This window comes from Petromyzon marinus, chromosome 30 (assembly GCF_048934315.1).
Source record: "Petromyzon marinus isolate PM22_M1 ecotype Great Lakes invasive population chromosome 30, UKy_Petmar_22M1.pri1.0, whole genome shotgun sequence".
Classification (NCBI taxonomy): Eukaryota; Metazoa; Chordata; class Hyperoartia; order Petromyzontiformes; family Petromyzontidae; genus Petromyzon; species Petromyzon marinus.
In genome coordinates, this window is record NC_133696.1 from 8,616,235 (window position 1) to 8,637,737 (window position 21,503).

Sequence of the window (21,503 nt, forward strand, 5' to 3'; positions counted from 1 at the left end):
GCACAACTTTTAATAAATATAGACAACACGTTCTACTTAATTAAATAGCCTTTTTAATAAGTGAGTTTTTAATAAATGTTTCTCCTAGAAAATCAGAGTGCAGCGCCACATTAAAAACGCACTACAATGACAATAGTTTAAAGCGATTTGAAGCATGTTTTATTTTTAAAATGGAAATATGGTTTGGGGGGGGGGCAGAGCTTTGTGACGTCATATTTGAGGGGGGGTCTGACTTTTTGTGACGCCGTGTGACGAGGGGGGGGGTCAAAAATCATCCAAAATCGCGTGACGTCATTTATGGACGGCCCCTTTACTCGTCGTCCCTGTCCCATGAACCGCGAGCGATGACGTCATCGCACAGGCGTCCTCGCGGTGACATCGCGTTGCCGCGGGGGCGTATCCTCGACATGACGTCACGGGGGCACGGCTTTCATATGACGTCAGGGGCATGTCAGGAACCCGGTGGCCACGGGGTAAATAGTCTTAGTGACTCGGCGCTAATTTTGATTCGGGGTTTTTTTTTATATTACAGTTTGTTTTTAAAAGTCATCCTGTCACGCGAATGCCGTCGCCGTTGCTTCTGCTGTTGCCGCCGTGCGACCGGTAACGGTACAAGCCTCACGGGGCAGGCCGCCTCGACTGGAGAGCAACGTAAGCACCAAGGGTCCCTTTGTGAGGCCAGACCCAACATCACCATCAGCAGCGTCGCCAAATCATCATCATCATTATCAGCAACATCATCAACCACAGTGTTAAGCAGAGGCGTTCCTTTGTGAGGACACAGCCTAACATCCATCAGGAGCATCAGCGGCATCAACAACGGGGCATCATCGACATTGTCTTCACCGCAACATTATTAAAATCATCGGCACATCGTAGGTAAGAGATGGGGTTGTGATGCCAGGCCTATCGCCGTCGCATCATCAATAGCATCGGCACATCAACACGATCTTCATCGTCAGCACTGTACAAGCAGAGGTGGGGGGGGGGTTCCTTTGTGAGGCCGGGCCTAACACCGCCATCACAGCATCAGTATCACCATCATCAGCACATCAACACTATCTTCATCATCAGCACAGTGTAAGCAGAGAGGGGGATTCCTTTGTAAGACCAGGCCTAACCGTTATCACAGCCGCATCATTAGCACATCAACATTATTTTCATAAGCATCATCATCATCGCATTATCAACGCAGAGTGAGCAGATGGGTTCCTAATATCGCCGCCACCACCATCAGCAGCAGCAGGAGCATTGTTGTTGTCATTAGCACAACAACATCTTCATCAGCAGTATCAAATAGCATAGAGTAAACGGGAGGCGAGGCCAAACACCATCATGGGGCATTGGCGTAGTAGCGAGTTCGCTGCTGTTTTTTTTGCCTAGGTTTACGGTTCCGATGCTGCGGCCGCCCTGATTAATATTGCGGTGTGCATTAACCACAGTGGACGTTGAAGATCCCGTGTGAAATTGTTCGCAAGAGTAGACCGTTGTGTGGCAACGTGGAATATGCGTAGCTACCGTTGTCCCAACTGCAAAAACTTGGTAGGATCCTCTTTTAAAAAAAAAAAGTCATGCTATTCGGTGAGACTTTCTGGGGTAAACCAGCATTACAATAATCATCTTTAGCATCATTCCTTCTCAATAAAATAATAAATACATCGTCACGTTTTCATCAGCACATCATCAACTTCATAATCAACAAATCAAGAAGTTATTTCATCACAATCATCAAATACATCATAAAAATCCTCGTAAAACACCAACAAATTGTAAAACACAACATCATTAACCGAATTAACATCAGCAGTTTATTATTACATTCACATTAAAACCCCTCATTACCCCATTCACATCTGAACCCATAAAATATGAAATATTATTCGCTGATACTGCGTTGGCAGTGGTGCACAAACAACAACAAAACTGAGTGCAATTGTCAATATCACTGTGTGTGGCCTAAAACAACTATGTGACGTTTCAGGCAATGGCCCTTCACAACAAAGTACATGCAGAGGCCACTCCCTGTTCCTGATGACGGCCCCTTGTGTTGCGATCGAAACGTCGTGATATTTGTATTATGTTTTATTCACTTTATTTTTATTATTTGTTTTGATTTAAAGCTGTCGTGACTGCAGGGATTCATATTCTTGGTTCTTTCGGTAAAGTCACGTAGAAGGGAAACAAAATAATAAAAATATAAAACAATAAAATTCTCACGACGTTTCGACTGCAACACAAGCAATCATCATCAGGTGTGAAAACCACAGCAAGAGAATTTGAAAAAAGTGGCGGTTATTTTTAACGTTAGCACCACGGAGAGCGATTTGATAGTTTATTCAGATGGACGAGTCCATCTATGTTCGGAAAAGAGGAGGGGGAGACGAAAATAATGGATGCGGTCTGAAAGCCACCGTAAGTGTAAACAATAAATTAAGACCCGAAATGGTTTATCAAATCCTTCCAATGATTGCTAAGCCAGAATCCATCTTCTCGGTTGAAATTGTCTCTGTGTTTGAGCGCAATTGTTATTTTATTGTTTCCCTTCTACGTGACTTTACCGAAAGAACCAATAATATATTTGATTGTTATTATTTTTTCTATCTACGTGACTACCGAAAGAACCATAGAATATGCATAGGCCACTTTACCTCTCAGGCCTATGTGTTGTGAGGAAAGGCCACCGCCCAAAACGTCAACTATTATAAGACCACAGTGTTATTGACACATTTCTTTGCATTCTTATTCGTTTTTAGTTGCTCATAAGATGTCTGCATCATCACTCAACATCATCATCGACCATCCCAATATCCATTATAATCCATGATTTGTTGGTGGTTTAAAGCTGTATGAACTTTACACGCCTAGCATTGCGCTGCCATGTGATGTGCAAGGAAGGCGCACCCTGGTAGGGTTGAGCCTACGGTCACAATATCACATTTGCCGTCTCGAATGCTCAATTACCACGTGTTGTTTTTACTCGGATAAAGTCACGTAGGTAATATAAAATAAAAGGACGTGATTTAATTTAGTTTTATTTTATTTTACCTACTTGACTTTACCGAAAACACCAAAGAGTATGAATCCTTGCAGTGACGAAAGCTTCAAATCTAGAATTTTCTCGGATAATGTTGCGAGCCTGCTTGCTGCTCCACTTAAAAGCCCATGAGGCACAAGGCAGCAGAACGAAATTACAGTATGTCTATTCTATGCTGATTACTCATAACAAGTATGATCACACAATATTGAGAACTGCAGAGCTTGGTCAATTGTTGACATCGCCTCACTGCCAAGCTGCTGCCTTCCAGCTTGTCTGTGGTTCCTCGGTGATTGTGAGATGCAGTTTGCACAAACTACGCTTTATAAAACTAAAAATGATTGCACACTATACACATTTGTCTCATTATCCTACTGCTCCCTAAAATAATTCATCCACATGTGACTGTCGGAAACAAGGCCGTGTGCATTCCACACACAGTGTGATGATGAGATGTAATGCACGATGGGAGGACCAATCCACATGATCATAAACTCACCTTGTGCTATGCTCTCCCACTTTCATGAACCCGCATTGACTGGTGTGGTGAAGTACGGTGGTGTTTTATGTTTTTATTTAAATGTTTTACATGGATGAAACCCTTGAGATGGAACATCATAATGCAAGGGTGTCCAGGGGTTTCAAGTAACACATACATACCACGCGCTGTTCGCGAGCATCTATGAAGGTCAGCACGGCACACGAGGGGGTTGGTGGCCAGCTCCACGCCCGGCCGCCTTTGTTTACCGAGTGCCGATGTTTTACACAAATGAACCAGGTACTCATTTGAGGCTGAGTCGACCCAGTGGACGCCCAGGCCTGGTTCAGATAATCGTCACTGGTGTTGGCCCATGAGCAGGAATCGAACTCGTATGGCCGGTTTCGTAGCGTAGCGCGCTAACCGCTACACTACCGCTCCCCCAATACACAATAAATACGTCATGACAAGTACACACACACACTTATATTTGCATCGTAAACTTAAACATTTTAAACATTGTAATATACTTACGGCATTTAGAACTGGAACAAAGCAGCTCATATGAACATCGCACCGCAATCAAAAGTGTAAATTTATGGTGCACATCGTATGGAATGTGTCTAGGTTTAACGTTCTTTTCATATATAATGTTAAAACTCAACATTCGTCAGTGACACTGGACTTAAAAGGGAAAACATATGGGGACGTTTTCATACCTGTTAACCCCCACACGGTTTATCCGTATTCATGTACAGCGACATTGAGAGTTCAGGTTGAATACGGGGAACGACATTTTTTAAATCGATTTGTTTGTGTTTCTCCCTTGTCATGGGACTTTGTAGGATGAACGTTGAGATTTATAAGGGCACACGGTGACCAATAAGGTCTGAATTGGTCTGTATGAAGTAGGCACTGATAACGGGTTGACAGGTATACATTTTGGGCAATGGGCCCTTCTTCAGAGCACTTTAAAGCGGTGTTATGAACGAACGTTTTGAGGGATTTTTTTGTTAATTGTGCTTGTGCAACACACGAGCACAATTGTTTCCAAAACGCACTGTCACCAAATAATGTATTCGTATGGAGTCTTCTGGAGATGCAATGGTTGTAAAATGTTGTGCCAAGTGCGTTTTATCATAACCCCCGCACGCACTACGCTCGACATGAGGGGTTATCATCAGTACATTGCTTACAATCAGTACATCGTAATCATCATCTCACCATGGCCAATAAATGAGCACTATTCTGTGGTAAGTAAACAGTACTGTAATTGTAATGTGCATAAACCAAGTAACTGGCACAGTTTGGTGTTAACACTGGTTTATAAATAAGGGGGAAAAACATCCAATTTGCTTGTTTTCACAAGGCAGTGTTAATTATTAAGTTGCCAAGGTTGTTTTTGTTTATGCGCACGTACCACTGGCAATGGGTCTCTTAATTGTTTTAGTGGTTATTTAAAGACTGATTGCTGTATCAGAATGTGGAATATAAACAGCACTTGTTTCGGACCATCTTCATAATTGTGTCACGCCAGCGATTAAATTTAAATTGCAAATACAGCGGCATTGTCATTTAAAATTACAATTACATTGTGAATTGCACAAAAACAATTTAGGGTTTATATTTAGCTCTGGAGACATACTAGACAAAGATTCACAATTTGACAATTGCGCTCTATAAATTCTAAATAGAATAGACAAACACAGCCCAAACACATCACCTTCATTGTTTTAGAAAAATTGGCATGGTATTTATTGGCAAAAAAAAATCTGTTGAAAATTAACATTTGATGGTAATAGTCTACTTTAAAGGCGACTTCTATCCAGCAAAGCGTGCAATTGTGACCATAGAATCGGTCCTCCCCCCATCCTGCCCTGCATGCCATGGGACATTTTGCCAGCATCACGTGGCATCGGAGCCTCTTGGCTTGGGCATTATTTTGATCTTGCTTCTATTCCAGTCATGGCTTCACAGTAACAGCTCGAGACTGCCGACCTTGACGAACTCAGTCTGGAGGTATCACGGCGCGTCGTCGAGTTTAAATCTCATCTTCCCCTGGCCGCATGTCAAAGCTGTCGACTCACGGTGATGGCTCGAGCGAGGCTGGTTTGGTTTGTTGACGGTGAAGGTGGTGGTGGCAGCGGGTGTTGGGATGGTTGGTGAATGGCTGGGTGGAAGTGATTTGATGGATGCCATCAGCTGCTTTGGTTTGTGAGGGCGACATGTTCCTCATTCCTGGTCTGAACAAATCGCCGTGTGTTCGGCATGAGTGAAGATTATTCACCGAGCCTGGCAGGGATGTCGTGGTGGAGTGATGATTGTTTTTCATCGGGACATGGCCAGGGGGCTGAACGCAATTCCGTTTAACATGAACCACATGAGGCCTGCCACTTTAAAATGGCCTGCAAACGATATTTATCCATTATTGCAATCACCTTAGCTTCACTAATCGGGTACGAGAGTGCAGAATAATTTCAACTTGACAATACTGTTTCAAATGACATCGTGCTCAGGTCACTTCTGTCATCTACAAGGGCCTCTTGCAACCCAAATAAACTTGTCCACGGATAATCTAGAATTATATATACGAATGACTCCCCGCTTCATTAAAAGTTTCTGTAGTGTAAATCCGAGATAATATAACTGACCAACAGTCAAAGAGAAATAGTAAACATTTAAATGTACTCATATCACATAACAAAAACGTGAACACATTGGTCAATAAGACTGATCTTAATAGTAAAAAATATGAGTGACATCTTGGGCAATTTCCCATTTTCATAGCACTAAACAATACACTAAGAAACAAGTCAAAATGCAATGTTTATCCGGGCTGCTGCTTTGTGTGAGGGGATATGCAAAAGAATGTGCTAATGTCATTGTCACCAACAAGTGGGGTGAAGTCAGCTTCATTCTACCGATGCGTCAAGATGCAAATCTGGCCAAAAATGCGTTCCCCCTTCGCATGCGTGCATTGGTCATCACTTACTTCCTTTGGGGTCTTTGGACTACGGTGCCAATTCCACATTCCACCTAGCAGTACCTGCAGTCTTGTAGAATAGGAATATGGATGCGTACTGCACCCACCGGTTCTACTTTCTGGCACGGCATTTGAAACATTGGGCAAGTTCCTTTCATCCCGTTCCGCCTGTCTACCCAGCAGTATACATGGGTATGCCACGGCCAATGGGCAGGGATGTGTGTGGTGGGGTGAATGCGAGTACTTCCGCCTCTTCTCCCAAGGCGTTTGGCCTGCGTGAATCGTAGGCCAAAATATCCTCGAAGGGACTCCTCAACGCTGAGCAAAACATTCATCGTTGGAATCGGTCCAGGGAACAACCCGCCTCGTTAAGGTAAATGGCAAGCGCCCGTGGCTTTTACGTGGTCACAGTTGCCATTACAGTGTGCGTAAACAATGGTGTTTTGTTAACATTTTCCCTTTGATGTTGGACGTTGCTGAGGCCACTCCCTCGACCCCGCGTGGGCTCTGTGGACCGGCTCGTGAGCAGCAAGGGGGGCGGTCTTTTTGGCTCAATTGCGGCACCCCCAGTGGCACGAACCTTCACTCTATTTTGCAAGAGGCTTGAGTCATGTTACACCAAACAGTGTGTGCCGCGAAATTTGTGTCCTGACCGACCTTGAACTGGAACAACAACAAGCGCACATACACACGTACAACACGCGCGCACAACACGCACATGCACAAACATTCACACAAACACATACATTAAAATTACACCATCGCACGTGTACACATGCACAAACATACACATGAATATACATGCACACTCGCATGCATATACAGTACGCGCATCTGACCTTTGGACAACCACTGTTGACTTACCCACAAAGTGGTATGTATTTTAGCGAACCCAGGGGCGACGATGGGCTGTGTCAATCGCCCACCAGGAGTTGAAGCTGCAACCTTCTGATGATTGCGAGCCGCTCGCTCTACTTCTGGGCCACCTCTTTGGAGTTCTCACGGCTGTGGCTCTGGGGCCCGCCAACAGAGTTGGGCACAGGGCCCTAATGCGGAGCTCATCCCTGAGCAGGGACGCACTTTGACCTAGTTTTGTGGCAGCGTTCGGGAAGCTCGCCACTCCTCCTCCGTTAGCGGCGAAACGCGGCGGGAGCGTGAGGACGCGGGGCCACGCCGCTGCCGCACTAATTTTGGAAGGAGGCCAGCGTCTGTCTCCTGATGCGAACCCTCGCCTCACGCGCGTCCGCCTGCTGTGTGCACGTGCAGGAATTTCAGGCGGCTGAGAGTCACGGGTGTTGTGTTTGTGCCGTCCGCTTTTCCCGTGGCCCCCCGCGCGCGTGCATGCGTCCCTTCTGTACGAAGGCTGCCCGTGTGGTATCACGGCTGCGTTTAAATAGCACGCGCTGCTGTATGTTCTTCGATGAGTTGCTGCAAAAGTAATTGTAATTATCAAGACTATTGTCATCACCAACATCAGTACCTTCAACATCGCCAATGTCAACATAACTTGCATAATCATCTTCGCCTTCATAATCATTGATACTGCCATCATTAAAACACCATCATAGCCACCACTGCCGTTATTGATTATCACCAATAACAACACTGACATCACCAGCACTGCTCTTACCACCATCACCACCGCCACAGTCACCACCACCGCCAATATCACCACTGCCATTATTACAGTCACCATCGGAATTGGCATTATTAAAATAACCACCACCACCATCTTCACCTCATCTGAAGCATTATTATTATTACCACCACCACCATCATCATCTTCACCTCATCTGCGTCATTATTATCATTACTGCCATCACCGCCAATACCATCACCATCATCGTCAGCAGCAGCAGTAACTTAAACGGGCATGATCTTTCTACACCAGTGCAACCCCCTAATGGTCTGGTGATTGGCATAATCCCTCTGTTAGGGAGTACCAATTTTACTCGCAACATCACAATATGCTGTCTTAAACTGTTCTTTATCTTTGGCAGGGTCAGGCTCCACCGGCCCCCAATGATTAGTTGCTGCCTGTCGTCTGACTCCGGCTGTGCCGTGATTTAGAGACGTTTATCTCTATGGGCACTTACAAAAATTATAACGGTCCAGATTTTGCCTAATTAAATCAATGCTAAAATGGAACATGAGTCGAGAACGCCCATATGCTGATGGACTGGAAAAATATACTTTTTATGGAGAGGGACTGATGTCCTTTTGACTGTTGTATAAAGATTGGGCATTGGATTAGAACTGAGGTAGAATCCATCATCGTCAGCCATGATTTGCCCACCGCTGGATGAAGGAATCCTCAAGCGGTCACCATTTCCTCCGGTCTCACGATACAATGATCCATCTTGTTCCAGCGGTCATCCTCTAGGTGTGTTTCCTCGTTTGGCTGCCACTCTAACCAATCCCCTTCGTTGGCCATCATCCCATCCTGCGACGTGTCCTGTCAAAGCCACACTTAATTTCCTTAACGTTCACCGTGACGTGACATTTTGATATCTCAAGAAGATGCCAGACGAGAGCAGACTTACAGTTGATGCAGCAATTCGCTACTCTGAAGACCTCGCATTCCGACCAGAGCGGGAAGCGCTGGCAATAAATTAACGTACAGAGGGGGGTCCGGGAACAGAGGGAGGAGAAGGATTTAAGAGGAGGGCGTTGTGGGAAAGTCCAGGCAGACGCGGTGGGCTTTCACTTTTGAGGACCTATTTGCATGCTGAGAGAGAGAGAGGCAAAGCGGAGGGGATGGGAAGCAAAGTCCCACAGATATGTCGTCTTCTCCATCAGTCATCACGTGGCAGCTGATGTTGAGACTGGACGAACTTCTTCCGATTCTTCCATTCTCCGGTCATGGTCATTCGTTGCTGCTTGCTTCATCGTTTTAACCCCCTACACGGTTTATTTTTATTTTGTGGTTAAACTCCAATCCCCTCGACATGCAAGCGACAGCGATGTTACATCTTTATTGTCTCATTACATCTGATCGAGTGGCTTGACGATAGGAATTCAGCTGCCAAACATGATTTGAATCGCGTTTGTTTACAACGGCCAGCGTCGACAACATTCGTTATCCCAGCTGGTCGTGGTGATTTTCTGGTGCTCGGCATGGCCAGATTTACGCCACATTGCCGAACACTTTTCCTCGTCTAATTTTTTGGCAAAATCGCGCCAATGTTGGCATCGCCATCGGTGGAGCAATTTTCCCAAGGTAGTGTCATGTATTTCGGCCATTTTCTCAAGAATCCCATTGCCTACTGTACAGTGCCTGTCTTTCAAGCAGCGGGAGTCGTGTGTGTTGTTGTTGTTAAGGTCCTGGGGGAGGGGAAATCCCTCAGCCTGGAAAACAACATGGGACAAAGTGGGGATGAGCCTGCCGAGGCTGTGGTGCCTCAAATATTGGAAGAAGTCACCCCCTGTGAGTGGCTGGCTGAGGTGCCATCTGTTGTAGATGTACTGAAGGCAATCCGGAGTCTTGAGACCAGGAAAGGCACTGGGCAGAGATGATCTCCCAAGCGAAATGCTGAGGGAGGGTGGCGTTTGTGCACAGACTGCCCTACATGATATCATAACAACAGTCTGGACCACTGGACGGATTCCGCTGGATTGGAAGGATGCCCTGGTGGTCCCCCTCTTTAAGAAGGGGGAAAGCACAGACTGTAACAACTACAGGGGCATCTCACTCCTCAGTGTGCCGGGAAAGGTCCTGGCAAGGATTATTCAACATCGCCTTGCTAGGCATGCTGAGGAGAGGCTTGCGGAGCCCCAATGCAGTTTCAGGAAAGGGCGGTCCTACACAGATGCCATATTTTCTGTCCGTCTGCTACAGCAGAGGTGTAGGGAATTCTAACAAGACCTACATCTCTGCTTTATTGACCTGGTCAAGGCCTATGATACCATCAGTAGGCCTGGGCTGTGGGTTGTTCTTCGTGCTTTCGGAGTCCCTGACCCTCTGCTCACGATCATTACGGACCTTCATGATGGTGAGCGGGCCCGGGTAAAACTATGTGGCCAGGAGTCGGAGCCATTCCCTGTACACCTTGGGGTGCAACAGGGATGTCCTCTGGCTCCCACATTATTTAACATCTATTTTGACCACGTAGCTCGTGAAGCCCTCAATCGGTGTACTGGAGGAATTTCCATTTGGTACAGATACAATGGGAGGCTGACCAATGCCTGCGTGCAGTCAAGAGATGGCTCCCTATTGGTCAACCATGCTGAACCTGGCGCTTGCCACTAAGAGGTGGGGCCTTACCATCAGCCCCACCAAAACTAAGCACTTGCCTGGGTATTTTGTACCATCAGACACTCCACCCCCACAACTCCTAATTGGTGATAGGGCACTTTTGGAGAGAGTGGAGAGTTTCCCATACCTGGGCAGTGTGCTCATGACCGGCTTTGGTTTAACAGCAGAGGTCTCACTCCGAATCAGTCGAGCGGCATCTTTTAATCAGTAATGCTGTGTGGAAGATACCTGGTCTGTCGCTCCGCACAAAGCTTCAGGTCTTCTTGGCCACAGTCATTCCCTCCCGTCTCTATGCTTGCGAAACGTGGACCCCCCTAATGGAACATCTTCGCTGGTTAGAAACATTTAGGCTTGCCTGCCCACGATCCATCCTGGGTTTAACCAGGCTGGATTGTGTGAGGAGCTCACAAATTCTTGAAAGATCCGGACAAAGTGCCATCGGTGAGCTCCTCCGGCAGGCAAGGCTGCGTTGGCTGGGTCATGTAGCCCGCAAAGCCCAGCCACCGTATGCCTAAACAGCTTTTGTTTATCCAGATCGAGGGGGTTAAATGGGCGCGGCACGGGCTAGAGAAGAGATGGAGTGATGTGGTACAGGAGGATGTGGAGCGGAGTAGACTTGCCGATGACTGGTACCAGCGGTGTCAAGATCGGCCTCTGTGGAGGAGGCTCGTGAAGGACGCTACTGGGCAGTTTGAGGCAGTCGCCCTCCAACAACAACGGAGGGGGGAGGAGCGACGCTCACAACTACGAGCGGAGCGCCGGGTGGCTAAAGCACAGCAAGTTGGTACACTAGGGGGCACAGGTGGTGCATCGACCAGTCATCTCAGTCAGTCGACCCGTGGCACCTGGGTCTACCCTGTGACCTGCCTTCGGGCGTTGGACACTTCACGTGGCCTCAACGTGCACATAGCCTGGTACAAGCGTCGTGGTGACGTCATCGCCACTTAGTGGTGAATGGCGGTTGTTGTTTCTGCATGTGTGTTGGAGCGCCATTATAGCGGTTTGCGCACTGCGCTATGAACCCAGCTACCCGAGTTCCATTCCCGCTCAGGACCAACACCAGTAACGATTATCGGAATTGGTCCAGGGCCTCCCCTAGGTCGACTCAGCCTCAAATGAGTACCTGGTGCAGTGTGTAAACATTGACACTCGGGAGACAAAGGCGGCCGGGCGTGGTACTGGCCACCCCACCCCCTCGTGTGCCGTGCCGGCCTTCATAGGTGCTCGCTAATAGCACTTACCCCAACAGTATGTTAAGGCTATACGGGGGTATCTTTGTCTGTGGTGAGCGGCGACGCATTTGATTCCCCACTCACGGCCCACTAATATCTGAATCTATCCCGGACCTAGCTTAGGTCAATTCAGCTTTAAATAAGTACCTGGTGCAGTGTGTAAACTTCAGCACTGGGCAGACAAAGGCGGCCGGAAGTGGTACCGGCCACACCACCCCCTCGTTTACCATGCCAACCTTTATAGGTGCTCACTAACAGCCCCAGTCCCTACAGTCTGTATGGTTATGTGGTTGGATCTTGGTCTGTCAGTGTGTTATTTAGGGCCAGAGAAAAAGAGGGTGGAGTGGGGGGGTGCAGGCGGGATGGAAAATATAGCCCATGAGGGCCAACAGTAACCAGAGCCGCTGTATCGGCTTGCGGACCTCAACGCATCCTCCAAAATAACAGTGACCCTGGTTTTCCTGAATGTGTTTAATTGGTGCTCTGTAAAACACTTAGGCGCTGTTAACGGCCCGGTCTGCGCCCCGTTTATTTCCTTTGCCTTGTGTCGGGTTTTATATTTTAAACCGAGAACGGTTCGTTCCTTCTGCTCAGGAAATTGGACGATGGTCATGGTGCGCTGTTGCACACTTGACAGCGAAATTTGCCGAGTGGCCGCCGCATCCGATCACTTACCGCTCGCGTAGGGTCTGTTGAGACTGCCAGCGAAAGTGTGCAGCAAAGCGAGTTTGCTGATAAGCGTTTGAGCTTCGTGAGCGAGTCCATATAGTGAGTGAGTGAGTAAGTTGGTAATTGAGTGAGTGAGTCGGTGGGTGCGTGTGAGTGAATGATCGAGTGAGGGAGTGATCATTGGATGACTGGGTCAGTAAGTGAGTCAGCGATTGAGTGGATGAAGAAGAGAGCGAGTGAGTAAATGGGTTAACAGTTGAGTGAGTGGATTGAGTAAGTGAATGAGTGAGTGAGTCCTCAAGGGAGCATTTGAGTTCGTGATTCAGTGAACCAGGGAGTGAGTGTCTGAGTGATTGAGTGGGTGAATGTTTGGGTGAGCAAGCAGTTAACTGGAACGTGTGGTTGACCGGGTGAGCACAAGAGTGATTAAACAGATGGCGCATTCACGCACGGTAACGGCGAGGACATGCCATCCGCATCGCGGCACCTCGGTGCTTGGTACCACATTTCCAGGTGTTCCGGCGTCGGCGCAGGCATCTCCACTCTCCCGTGAGGCCATGTGTGACGTTGAAGCGGTGTGAGAAATTCGTTGGTCTCTTTGATAAAAAAAAACCCACTTTGCTTATGTCAATATTTACACACGACCAAGTATTTTATGACTGCCCGTGCGTATCTGTCCCTGAGCGTGCATGTACTTGTTGCTGCGAGCGATGCACCGCGGTTTTTCTTATAAGGCTCTGCACCCACAGAGACACGAGTTTCAGTCGAACGGCCCAAGGTCAACTCGGCATAACTTGAGCACTTTGGGAAGATCGCAAACAAATAGAAGCTCCGGGCAGCAGATAAAAGCAGTCGCGCTTGCATGTGTGTGGTGACGGTGGTGATTGTGGTGGGGTCTGGTGGCAACCCTACTGCCCGGTTGTTGTGCTACACTCTCCACGAGTGTCCCGTTGGTCGTGACTAGATGTGGTGGTTGCTAAGTGTGCTTGTGTTACACGCTGGTCGGGTGCAAGGTCACTGCAAACACATTTATTTTAAACAACTAGAAACCGACAAAGGGGGCAAGGTGAAGTAGCTTCGGTTATGGGTTAGAGACAGAGATAGGGCTGGTTAGTGCAGTTAGGGTCAGCGCTATTAAATATAGAGCTAGGGCTCCTGTCCTATCTGTATTTGTGGAAACGAATGTGTCTGCATGTGCACGAGCTTGCACGTTTGTACCTTGCGTCTGTGCGTTCATGGTGGCACAGTGGGGAAAACAAGCTGCACCTGCCAGTCATCTCGGTCAACCCATAACACTTTGGTCTTTCCTGTGACCTGCCAGCAGCGAACCTTCCACACTACACATGGCCTCAAAAGTGCATCTAGCCTGGCACAAGCGCCATGGTGACGTCACCGCCACTTAGTATCAAATGGCGGCTGTTGTGTGCGCATATGCTTATGCTTACACGTCTGTGCGTGCGCGCATGTGCTGTGCTTACACCTGTGTGCGTGTGCTTACTCGTGTGCTTCTGCGTGTGCCGCACCACCAGCAGCAGCCCGCGCCGCTGCCATCACCGCAGCCGCCGCCGGTGCCGCCACCATGCTGCGCCTGCGCTGCAAGAGCAAGAGCGGCACGCACGCCGTGGCGGGCCTGTCGGAGCGCTCGAGCCTCCGTGAGCTCCAGGCGCGACTCTCCGAGGCCACGGGTATCGCGCCTGCCGCTCAGCGCATCATGGCCGGCTTCCCACCCTGCGACCTCGACTTGGCCAGGGCAGACGCCTCGCTCAGCGAGCTGCACGTCAAGTCCGGTAGGCGAGGAGAGTGTGACCGGCGGGGGCGGCTGGCAGCGGGCGGCGCGTCACCGCCTTTGTATAAGTTGTTTGGCCGCTCGCAGCCGAAAGGTTGCGAGTTCAGATCCTGGTTGGGGGTTGACTCGGCCCATCATCTCTCTGCGGTCGATAAAATAGGTTTACATCAACAGGGTGTGCGATGGAATGACTTGCCACCACCATAGCAATGAGGAATTTCCACCGTTGGCTCTGCAGGGTCCTTAACAGGAGCTGAGCAATCTTGATTCGAAGCTTTCGTGACTGCAGGAATCCATACTCTTTGGTTCTTTCGGTAAAGTCACGTAGATAGAAAAATAATAGATCACGACGTTTCGATCGCATCACAAGCAATCGTCATCAGGTGGGACAACCTACTTCAGCATTTTTTTTCTTGCTGTGGTTGTCCCACCTGATGACGATTGCTTGTGATGCGATCGAAACGTCGTGATCTATTATTTTTCTATCTACGTGACTTTACCGAAAGAACCAGAAAGTAAGGAGCTGAGCACCAATACCCTAAGAGCTCACTTGAGCTGGCAGTCACTCTGGCTTGTGACTTGACTGAGCTGAGACGATGGAGCTATTAACTCGATCGGTCGACTTGTTTTGCGATCGACCAATTTGTCTGTGGTCGACGCGTACAAGCGACTGGTGTGGGCGGCACCACCACCATTCACAAATTTGGAGGGCGGCGCTACCTGGGACAACGAGTTAAAGGGGGGCTAACCGACTCTGCAGTGAGTCCGGTGCAAGCGGTGGCTTGTGTTGTGTGGAGGAGCTGTAGCCGATGGGACAGGACACGAGGCTGCTTATCCATGTGTTGCTCTTTACATCTCCATGCTTCTTTGCACACTTTTTCTTTGCTTTCGTTCTATTTCCTTTATCGCTATCCATGTTTCCGATCCTCAGGTCATAGCAGGAAAAACAGTGGACTGGTTAAAATAATCAAAGTTCACAACGAAGTGCCTAAACAAAATAAAGTGCTTAATCAGGGAACGTGTTACTTCTTATAGACAGTTGTACACTTGTCCATGAGAGTTATGTTTCAGTGGGAGAGGGCTGATTGACAGCGTAGTGTGTTGGGAACCGCACGGCCCATGTGTGTCCTTGCATTACGCAAGTAAACGTAGCCGCGCACAGCATAGGAAGCCTGTGCTATAGAAGGGGCTCGCGCGCCCTCCTGTGTTGGGTTGGGGAATTGGAGTGCAAAGGGATCTTATAAACAAGGCAGGTGATAATTCACCAGTTGTCATGAGAACCGTTTTACGCAATCAGCGTTGCTGCCGCAGATCTCGGCCATAATTGCCGCGCCGCTCGTTATTAGCGTCGCCGCTGGCGTGCTGCGTCGCCGCGCACCGTCGACGCCGTGAACGCGCCGCCGCTCATCGCCGCAACCTCCATCCAGGGGACACGCTTATTGTGGAGGAGGACACGGCGAGACGCAAGACGGCCACCCGCCCCAACGGCCTCCCGAGCCCCCGCGTGACCGCCGCCCCCGCCGAGCGCCGCCGCTCGCCGCCGCCCGGAGGCCCCGCGGGTCGGCCCGCAAGCCCGGCCGCTCGCCCCGTTGCCCGCCCGCCGCCTGCCCAGCGGCCGTCGCCACCGTCGCCACCTTCGCCACCGCCGGCCCTGCCGATGCGGCTCAGTCGGCACGTGGTTCCCGCCGACAACTCGTGCCTCTTCACGAGCGTGAGTTACGCGCTTGACGGGCCGGTGGCGGCGGCGGCGCCGGCGGCGGCGGCGACCGCGGCCGGGCGGGCACGCGAGCTGCGCCGTCTGATCGCGAGCGTCGTGGCCGGTGAGCCCGACACGTACTCGGAGGCGCTGCTCGGGAAGCCCAACGCCGAGTACTGCCGCTGGATCGAGCAGGAGGACACCTGGGGAGGCGCCATCGAGCTCTCCATCCTCGCCAGGTGAGGAGCAGCGTCGCGCCGGCACGGGGGGGGGGCTCGCTTGTTCCATCGCATCTCTTGTCATCTCGTTTGAGCTGCTTCGTTTGTGCTGCTGGTGCTGCCTGTCTCGTTTGTTCGCCGTCATTCTGACCGTTAGCCGTAACGGAAAAAAATGGGCCTAAAAAGTGCATGAATGGAAGCTAATAGCTCTATGCATTCAGTGTGAGATGTGTGCATCATGAGTATACAGATCAGTTTTAATCAGGGACTGATTGGCTGACAGAACACACGTGACGGTGCCTATGAACTACTCGATGCACACGGTGCAAACACAACCATACATATAGAAATGACGATCAGATGAGAGGCCATGCAAAACGATACCATTCTCAAACCGAATTATGACCCCGAATCGCAACGACTTGTTACACTACCGAGTGAGTGAATCGCTCCAGATATGTTCCTCACAGTTGCCGCCACCTTGTGTCTCCCCTCCCGCCCGCTCTCTCCCGACACCCCCCCGCAGGTTCTACGAGTGCGAGATCTGCGTCGCCGACACGCAGACTCTACGCGTCGACCGCTTTGGCGAGGGCTCTGGCTACGCACGCCGCGCGCTCCTCATCTACGACGGCATACACTACGACCCACTGGAGCTGTCTCCCGTCGACGGTGCTCCCCACCGCCCCCCACGGACGCTCTTCCCCACGACCGACGATGTGCCACTTGCGCAGGCCCAGGAGCTGGCCGAGGAAGCGCGGCGGCGCCGGCAGTTCACCGACCTGACGCGCTTCGCACTGCGCTGCCTCGCCTGCCAGAAGGGGCTGACGGGCCAGCGCGAGGCTCAGCGCCACGCTGAGGAGACCGGGCACCTCAACTTCGGCGAGGTGTAGGGCCCATCTGCCGCGTAAACCAGCCCGCCAGCTAACCAGCTAGCCCTCCAGTTAGCCCGCCAGTTAGCCAGGCAGCTCACCCGTGCCTGTGCATGCTCGCCTGCCTCCCCACCCCCGCGCTTATTCGAAAGGACGAGGGCGCTGCCGCATTGCGATTGCGGCCCTGCATCCCAGCCTGGGGTTTGCTCCTGAGCAATGAAATGCGTGTGTTCTGGTGCTTTTGGAGATCTCACGACCCTGGGATTTAGGGTTTGCTGAGGCGGTTACGGCCGTGGCTGATGTCTTCAGAACGGTGTGAGAGGCAGCGAGGAGCGCGACTGATGGCAGCGATGGCGACGTTGCTGGGGGAGAGGAGGGTGGAGTTGCCGATTGTGACGGTACAATCGGCAACTCCACGATTGCCGTGTTGCGCCGTGCCCTGCTGTTCCCTCGCCTCCGTTTGTTGCGATCAATTCTTGACTTTGTCCCAATTTCAGCTTTGGCTTTTTAAAAACTTTTTGTTCAGGCGTGTGCTTGGTGTGAATCGGATTACATTTGTCACAAAGAGTTGTAAGAGTTGGACAAAAACCATGGAGGACCTAGCATTAAAGAAATCAGGTGCGCGTCACCGTGTGTAAGTGCTCGAAATCAGGTGCAGCTTGAATGTGGACGGGTAAATTATATTCAGGTACATTTCACCCAAAGTAAACATTTACAGCAGACGAAACACCGGTGCCCACAGCACAGTTTCCCGTTCGTCCATCGCGGTCTCCCTTCAGCAGCATCCAAGCCGGATCCCGCGCCGGCAATATGAGTGTGAGGTCTGAAGTGGTCTGGAGGTCGCACGCTCATCTATTTGGTCACAGAGACCATCGCTTTTCACGTGACAGCACCGGCCTGGATGATGCAGCCCTGACTTTTGAGGACCGCAGGAAGAGCTTTGGAAGACCGGGTCAACGCAGCCAGCGTCTTGGCCACGTCGGCTCTCCGTGGCTGATAGCGAAACACCCTCAGTTGGGGCGAACGTCAATTCAATCAAGCAGTCAATTGACTGTATTCAAAACCGGGTGATGGCCCGTTGAGACGAATGGGAGACCTGTGCTGCCGCGAGTCCGTTTCTTCGGAACCGCTCATGAAAGTCGCACGTGCGACCGTGGTCCGACCTGCAGCCCAAGAAACCCGTGCTGGAGTGAGGCTGGCGGCGGCAGGAACATCAGTGTCCAGTTCGGTGGCACCAGCTGCAGGATCTCGGATACCACTTGGCTGCCTCTCGCTTCGTTGCAAATTACACAACCCCCCCCTGCCTTAATCACGTGTCAGACACCAACACCAAAGGTGTGTCAGTATTGCCTCTCTCGGTGCCCCCCCCCCCATCCCCACACTCATTTTGCTCGTCATTCGCGTTATTGTGCAGTTGTCGCAGTATTTCTCGTAGCGCGACCAATCGCGTCTGTCTGAAACATGCGTCGGGTTGGCGTGTCGGCGAGGCTGTCAGCGCCAACGGGTTGGCCCCGAGCAAGTGGGGAGCGTGCTGGTGTGCAGCGTAGCAGCACCAGCCAGTTGGAGACGAGCCATAACCTTACACCCTTTGACAACACTTGCCAGCCAGACATGAAATATAACCCCATGCAATTAGCCGATAGGATTCTTACTATAACCACTATATACCTGCATATAAGGACTTGAATATACTTGTATACCTGTCCCTAACCTTAACATTGGTACAGTTCCAGAGGTGAGGTGCTAGGTTAAGCTACTTAGGATTAGAGGTTTGATTCGTTTTTGGTCGGTTGGTGTGGTGAAGTGTCATGCTAGGATCTGGTTGTCGATCTTTCTAGGTTTAAGGATAGAATCGCGGGATGGCTGTTCTGGTTAGACTTAGTATTAGTGTCTGGTAGGGTAGTACATTTATGGTGACGGCTACAGTGCTAGGATCTATTTGTCTAGGTTGTTAGGATTAGGGCGAGATGGCGAGTGTGGTTAGGGGTCGCACTTGCATCTGGTTGGCTAGTTTGCTACACCCCTATCAGTTTGCCCCCCCCCCCTTCATTGTCAATCGTGGCCTTGTCACTCTTTGGTCACTTTTACATCCTACGCACTGATCCGCGCGTTGTTGGCGAACGTTTCTTTTCGTCCGAAATTTGGTTATCTTTTACCCAACGTCTCCAATCGGCCAAACTTCGGGTCAAATCGCCCTGGCGGTGATACATTTCCGGTCGTGCCGTCAGACGCGAACCTGGACCCCATGGCGTTCACAGCGTCGTCGACAGCGGAATGAATTTTAAATGTATCCGCTCAGGATGTCGGGAGTCTGTGCTCCCTCCCGCGCTGTTGTTGAACGCGCCGCGTCGCCGCTCGTTATACCTCACCCGGGGCTGGAGTCCGGGCTCATGCAGCGCTGTGTGCATGTGTGTTTTTACAATGTGCACCCACAAAAAAATAATGCACCTCTGCTGGCACGTAAACGTCACGTGACGTCATCAGCCGTGCCTGTTTTTTTCGTGCGAGTTATTTTCAGAGAGTCTCTTTCCTCAGTTGTATTCGGCTTGTGCCATTGGCATCACATCATGAGACGATGCATCGATTCAGATACGTTGATTTGTTAACAAAATTTTAACTGTGGAAAATTATAATAAAGTGATTTTTAACTTGGAGCAGCGTCATCATGTTAACTCAAGCAAACATTTTAATCCTCGATATATATTTTAGAAAGTAAGATGTACCGGTGCCGCTTTTGCATGTTATCCGGTCCCTCCATTCCCGGAGTGAGAGCTGTGTCCGTATTCTTGGCGTTAAATCAAAGTCGCTCACTGTGGGTGTTGGACTCCGCCAAGGGTGCGTCTTGTCTCCACTCCTGTTTGTGATTTTCACGGACAGGATATCAAGGCGCAGCCGAGGTATGGAGAGTGTCCAGTACGGGGGGGGGGGGGGGGGGTATGGAGATGGCATCGCCGCTTTTTGCAGATGACGTCCTCTTTTCCTCATCAGTCTGTGATCTCCAGCGTGCACTTGAATGGTTTGATGCCGAGTGTGAAGCGGCTAGGGTGAGGATTGGCACTTCCAAATCTGAGGTCATGGTTCACTCCCGGGAGACGCTGGATTGTGCTCTCCAAGTGAGGGGGAAAAAGCTGTCCTGAGTGGAGGAGTTTAGGTCTCTTTTGTGAGTGATGGTAAGTGGGAGCGTGAGATCGGCCAGCGGATCGGTGTGGCATCTGCAGTGTTGCGGGCGCTGTACCGTTCCGTGGTATAGTGAAGCGGGAAGCTGAGTTCTCGAACAAAGCTCTCGGTTTATAGGTTGATCTACGTTCAAACATTAACCTATGGTCATGAGCTTTGGGCAATGACCAAAAGGATGAGATCGCGTGGATACAAGGGGCCGAAATGAGGTTTCTCCGCAGGGTTTCCGGGCTAACTCTCCGTGATTGGGTGAGGAGCTCTGTAATCGAGGAGAGCCTCAAGAGTCGAGTTGCAGTTACTCCGGATCGAGAGGAGCCAGTTGAGGTAGTTCGGGCCACTTGTAATAATGCCCCCTGGTAGACTCCTTTTGGAACTCTGCCGGGCACCTCCTACTGAGTGAACACCCCGGGACCGGCCCAGGACACGCTGGCGGGACTGTTGCTCGGCTGGCCTGGGAATTCCCAAGTAATGAGCTGGATTCCGTCGCAGGGAAAGGGAGGTCTGGACCGCCTTACTCAACATGCTTGCTGCTGTGACCGTCACCAGGACAAGAGGATCGAGAAACGAACGAAGAAAGTGAGATCGCAGTCACGTTGTGGGGCTACGGGCATGGGGGAGTGAGCAGGAGAGGGACATCCCACGGAACCGTGTGGGTGGTGCAGTGTTGGTACAAACAAAGAGCCAGTGGACAGGGCCTTCCCCAGGAATGGTTTCAGCACGGCCCGGGTGTACTTTCATGGCCGTGGGAAAGTAGCGCTTTGCACGCCCGCTTCACCCGGACTCGAACTTCGTTTTTTTGCAACTTCGTCGGCCACCAAGGGGGAGTTCCACTCTTCCTTAGTTTACAACAAGCATGGTTTACACTCGGCTGTGCGTCTGTTCTTAGCTTTACAAACGTTTTTTTACATTTCTGATTTGTTTAGCATATTTAAACTACACCCGTGTTGCTGTATTTGAATAAATAAAGATTGACTTTGCTTACGCTGATTCCTTGGCCCACGAGGCACCGTCCCTTGATTGGTTACTGTATTCTCTAGATTATAAGATGCTCCGGAAAGTAAGACGCACCCCAAACTTGTGCCAGGTGTCAGAGTTTTATAAATCTC

General features: G+C 50.2%; 1 protein-coding gene across 4 annotated transcripts; it reads left to right on the forward strand.

The window, feature by feature from the left end:
• The first annotated feature begins 357 nt into the window (after positions 1–357).
• Positions 358–21,384, forward strand: YOD1 (YOD1 deubiquitinase). Of its 4 annotated transcripts, none has more exons than XM_076070684.1 (4): positions 358–879; positions 14,181–14,438; positions 15,865–16,372; positions 16,878–21,384. In XM_076070684.1, the coding sequence occupies exons 2-4, from the start codon at positions 14,231–14,233 to the stop codon at positions 17,239–17,241; spliced, it is 1,080 nt and encodes a 359-aa protein (XP_075926799.1). In that variant the 5' UTR covers positions 358–879; positions 14,181–14,230; the 3' UTR covers positions 17,242–21,384. The 4 variants fall into 4 exon arrangements, with proteins under 4 accessions (XP_075926799.1, XP_075926798.1, XP_075926796.1 ...); XM_076070683.1 differs by having other exon boundaries at positions 14,184–14,438; XM_076070681.1 differs by having other exon boundaries at positions 358–651.
• The last annotated feature ends 119 nt before the right edge of the window (positions 21,385–21,503 follow it).

Bases quoted from the DNA above. Each gene is read 5' to 3' on its own strand.
- YOD1 (XM_076070681.1), top strand. From the start codon at position 408: ATGACGTCACGGGGGCACGGCTTTCATATGACGTCAGGGGCATGTCAG. The intron at 652-14,180 runs GTAAGCACCAAG...CCGCACCACCAG, and splicing joins CGCCTCGACTGGAGAGCAAC to CAGCAGCCCGCGCCGCTGCC. The intron at 14,439-15,864 runs GTAGGCGAGGAG...ACCTCCATCCAG, and splicing joins CGAGCTGCACGTCAAGTCCG to GGGACACGCTTATTGTGGAG.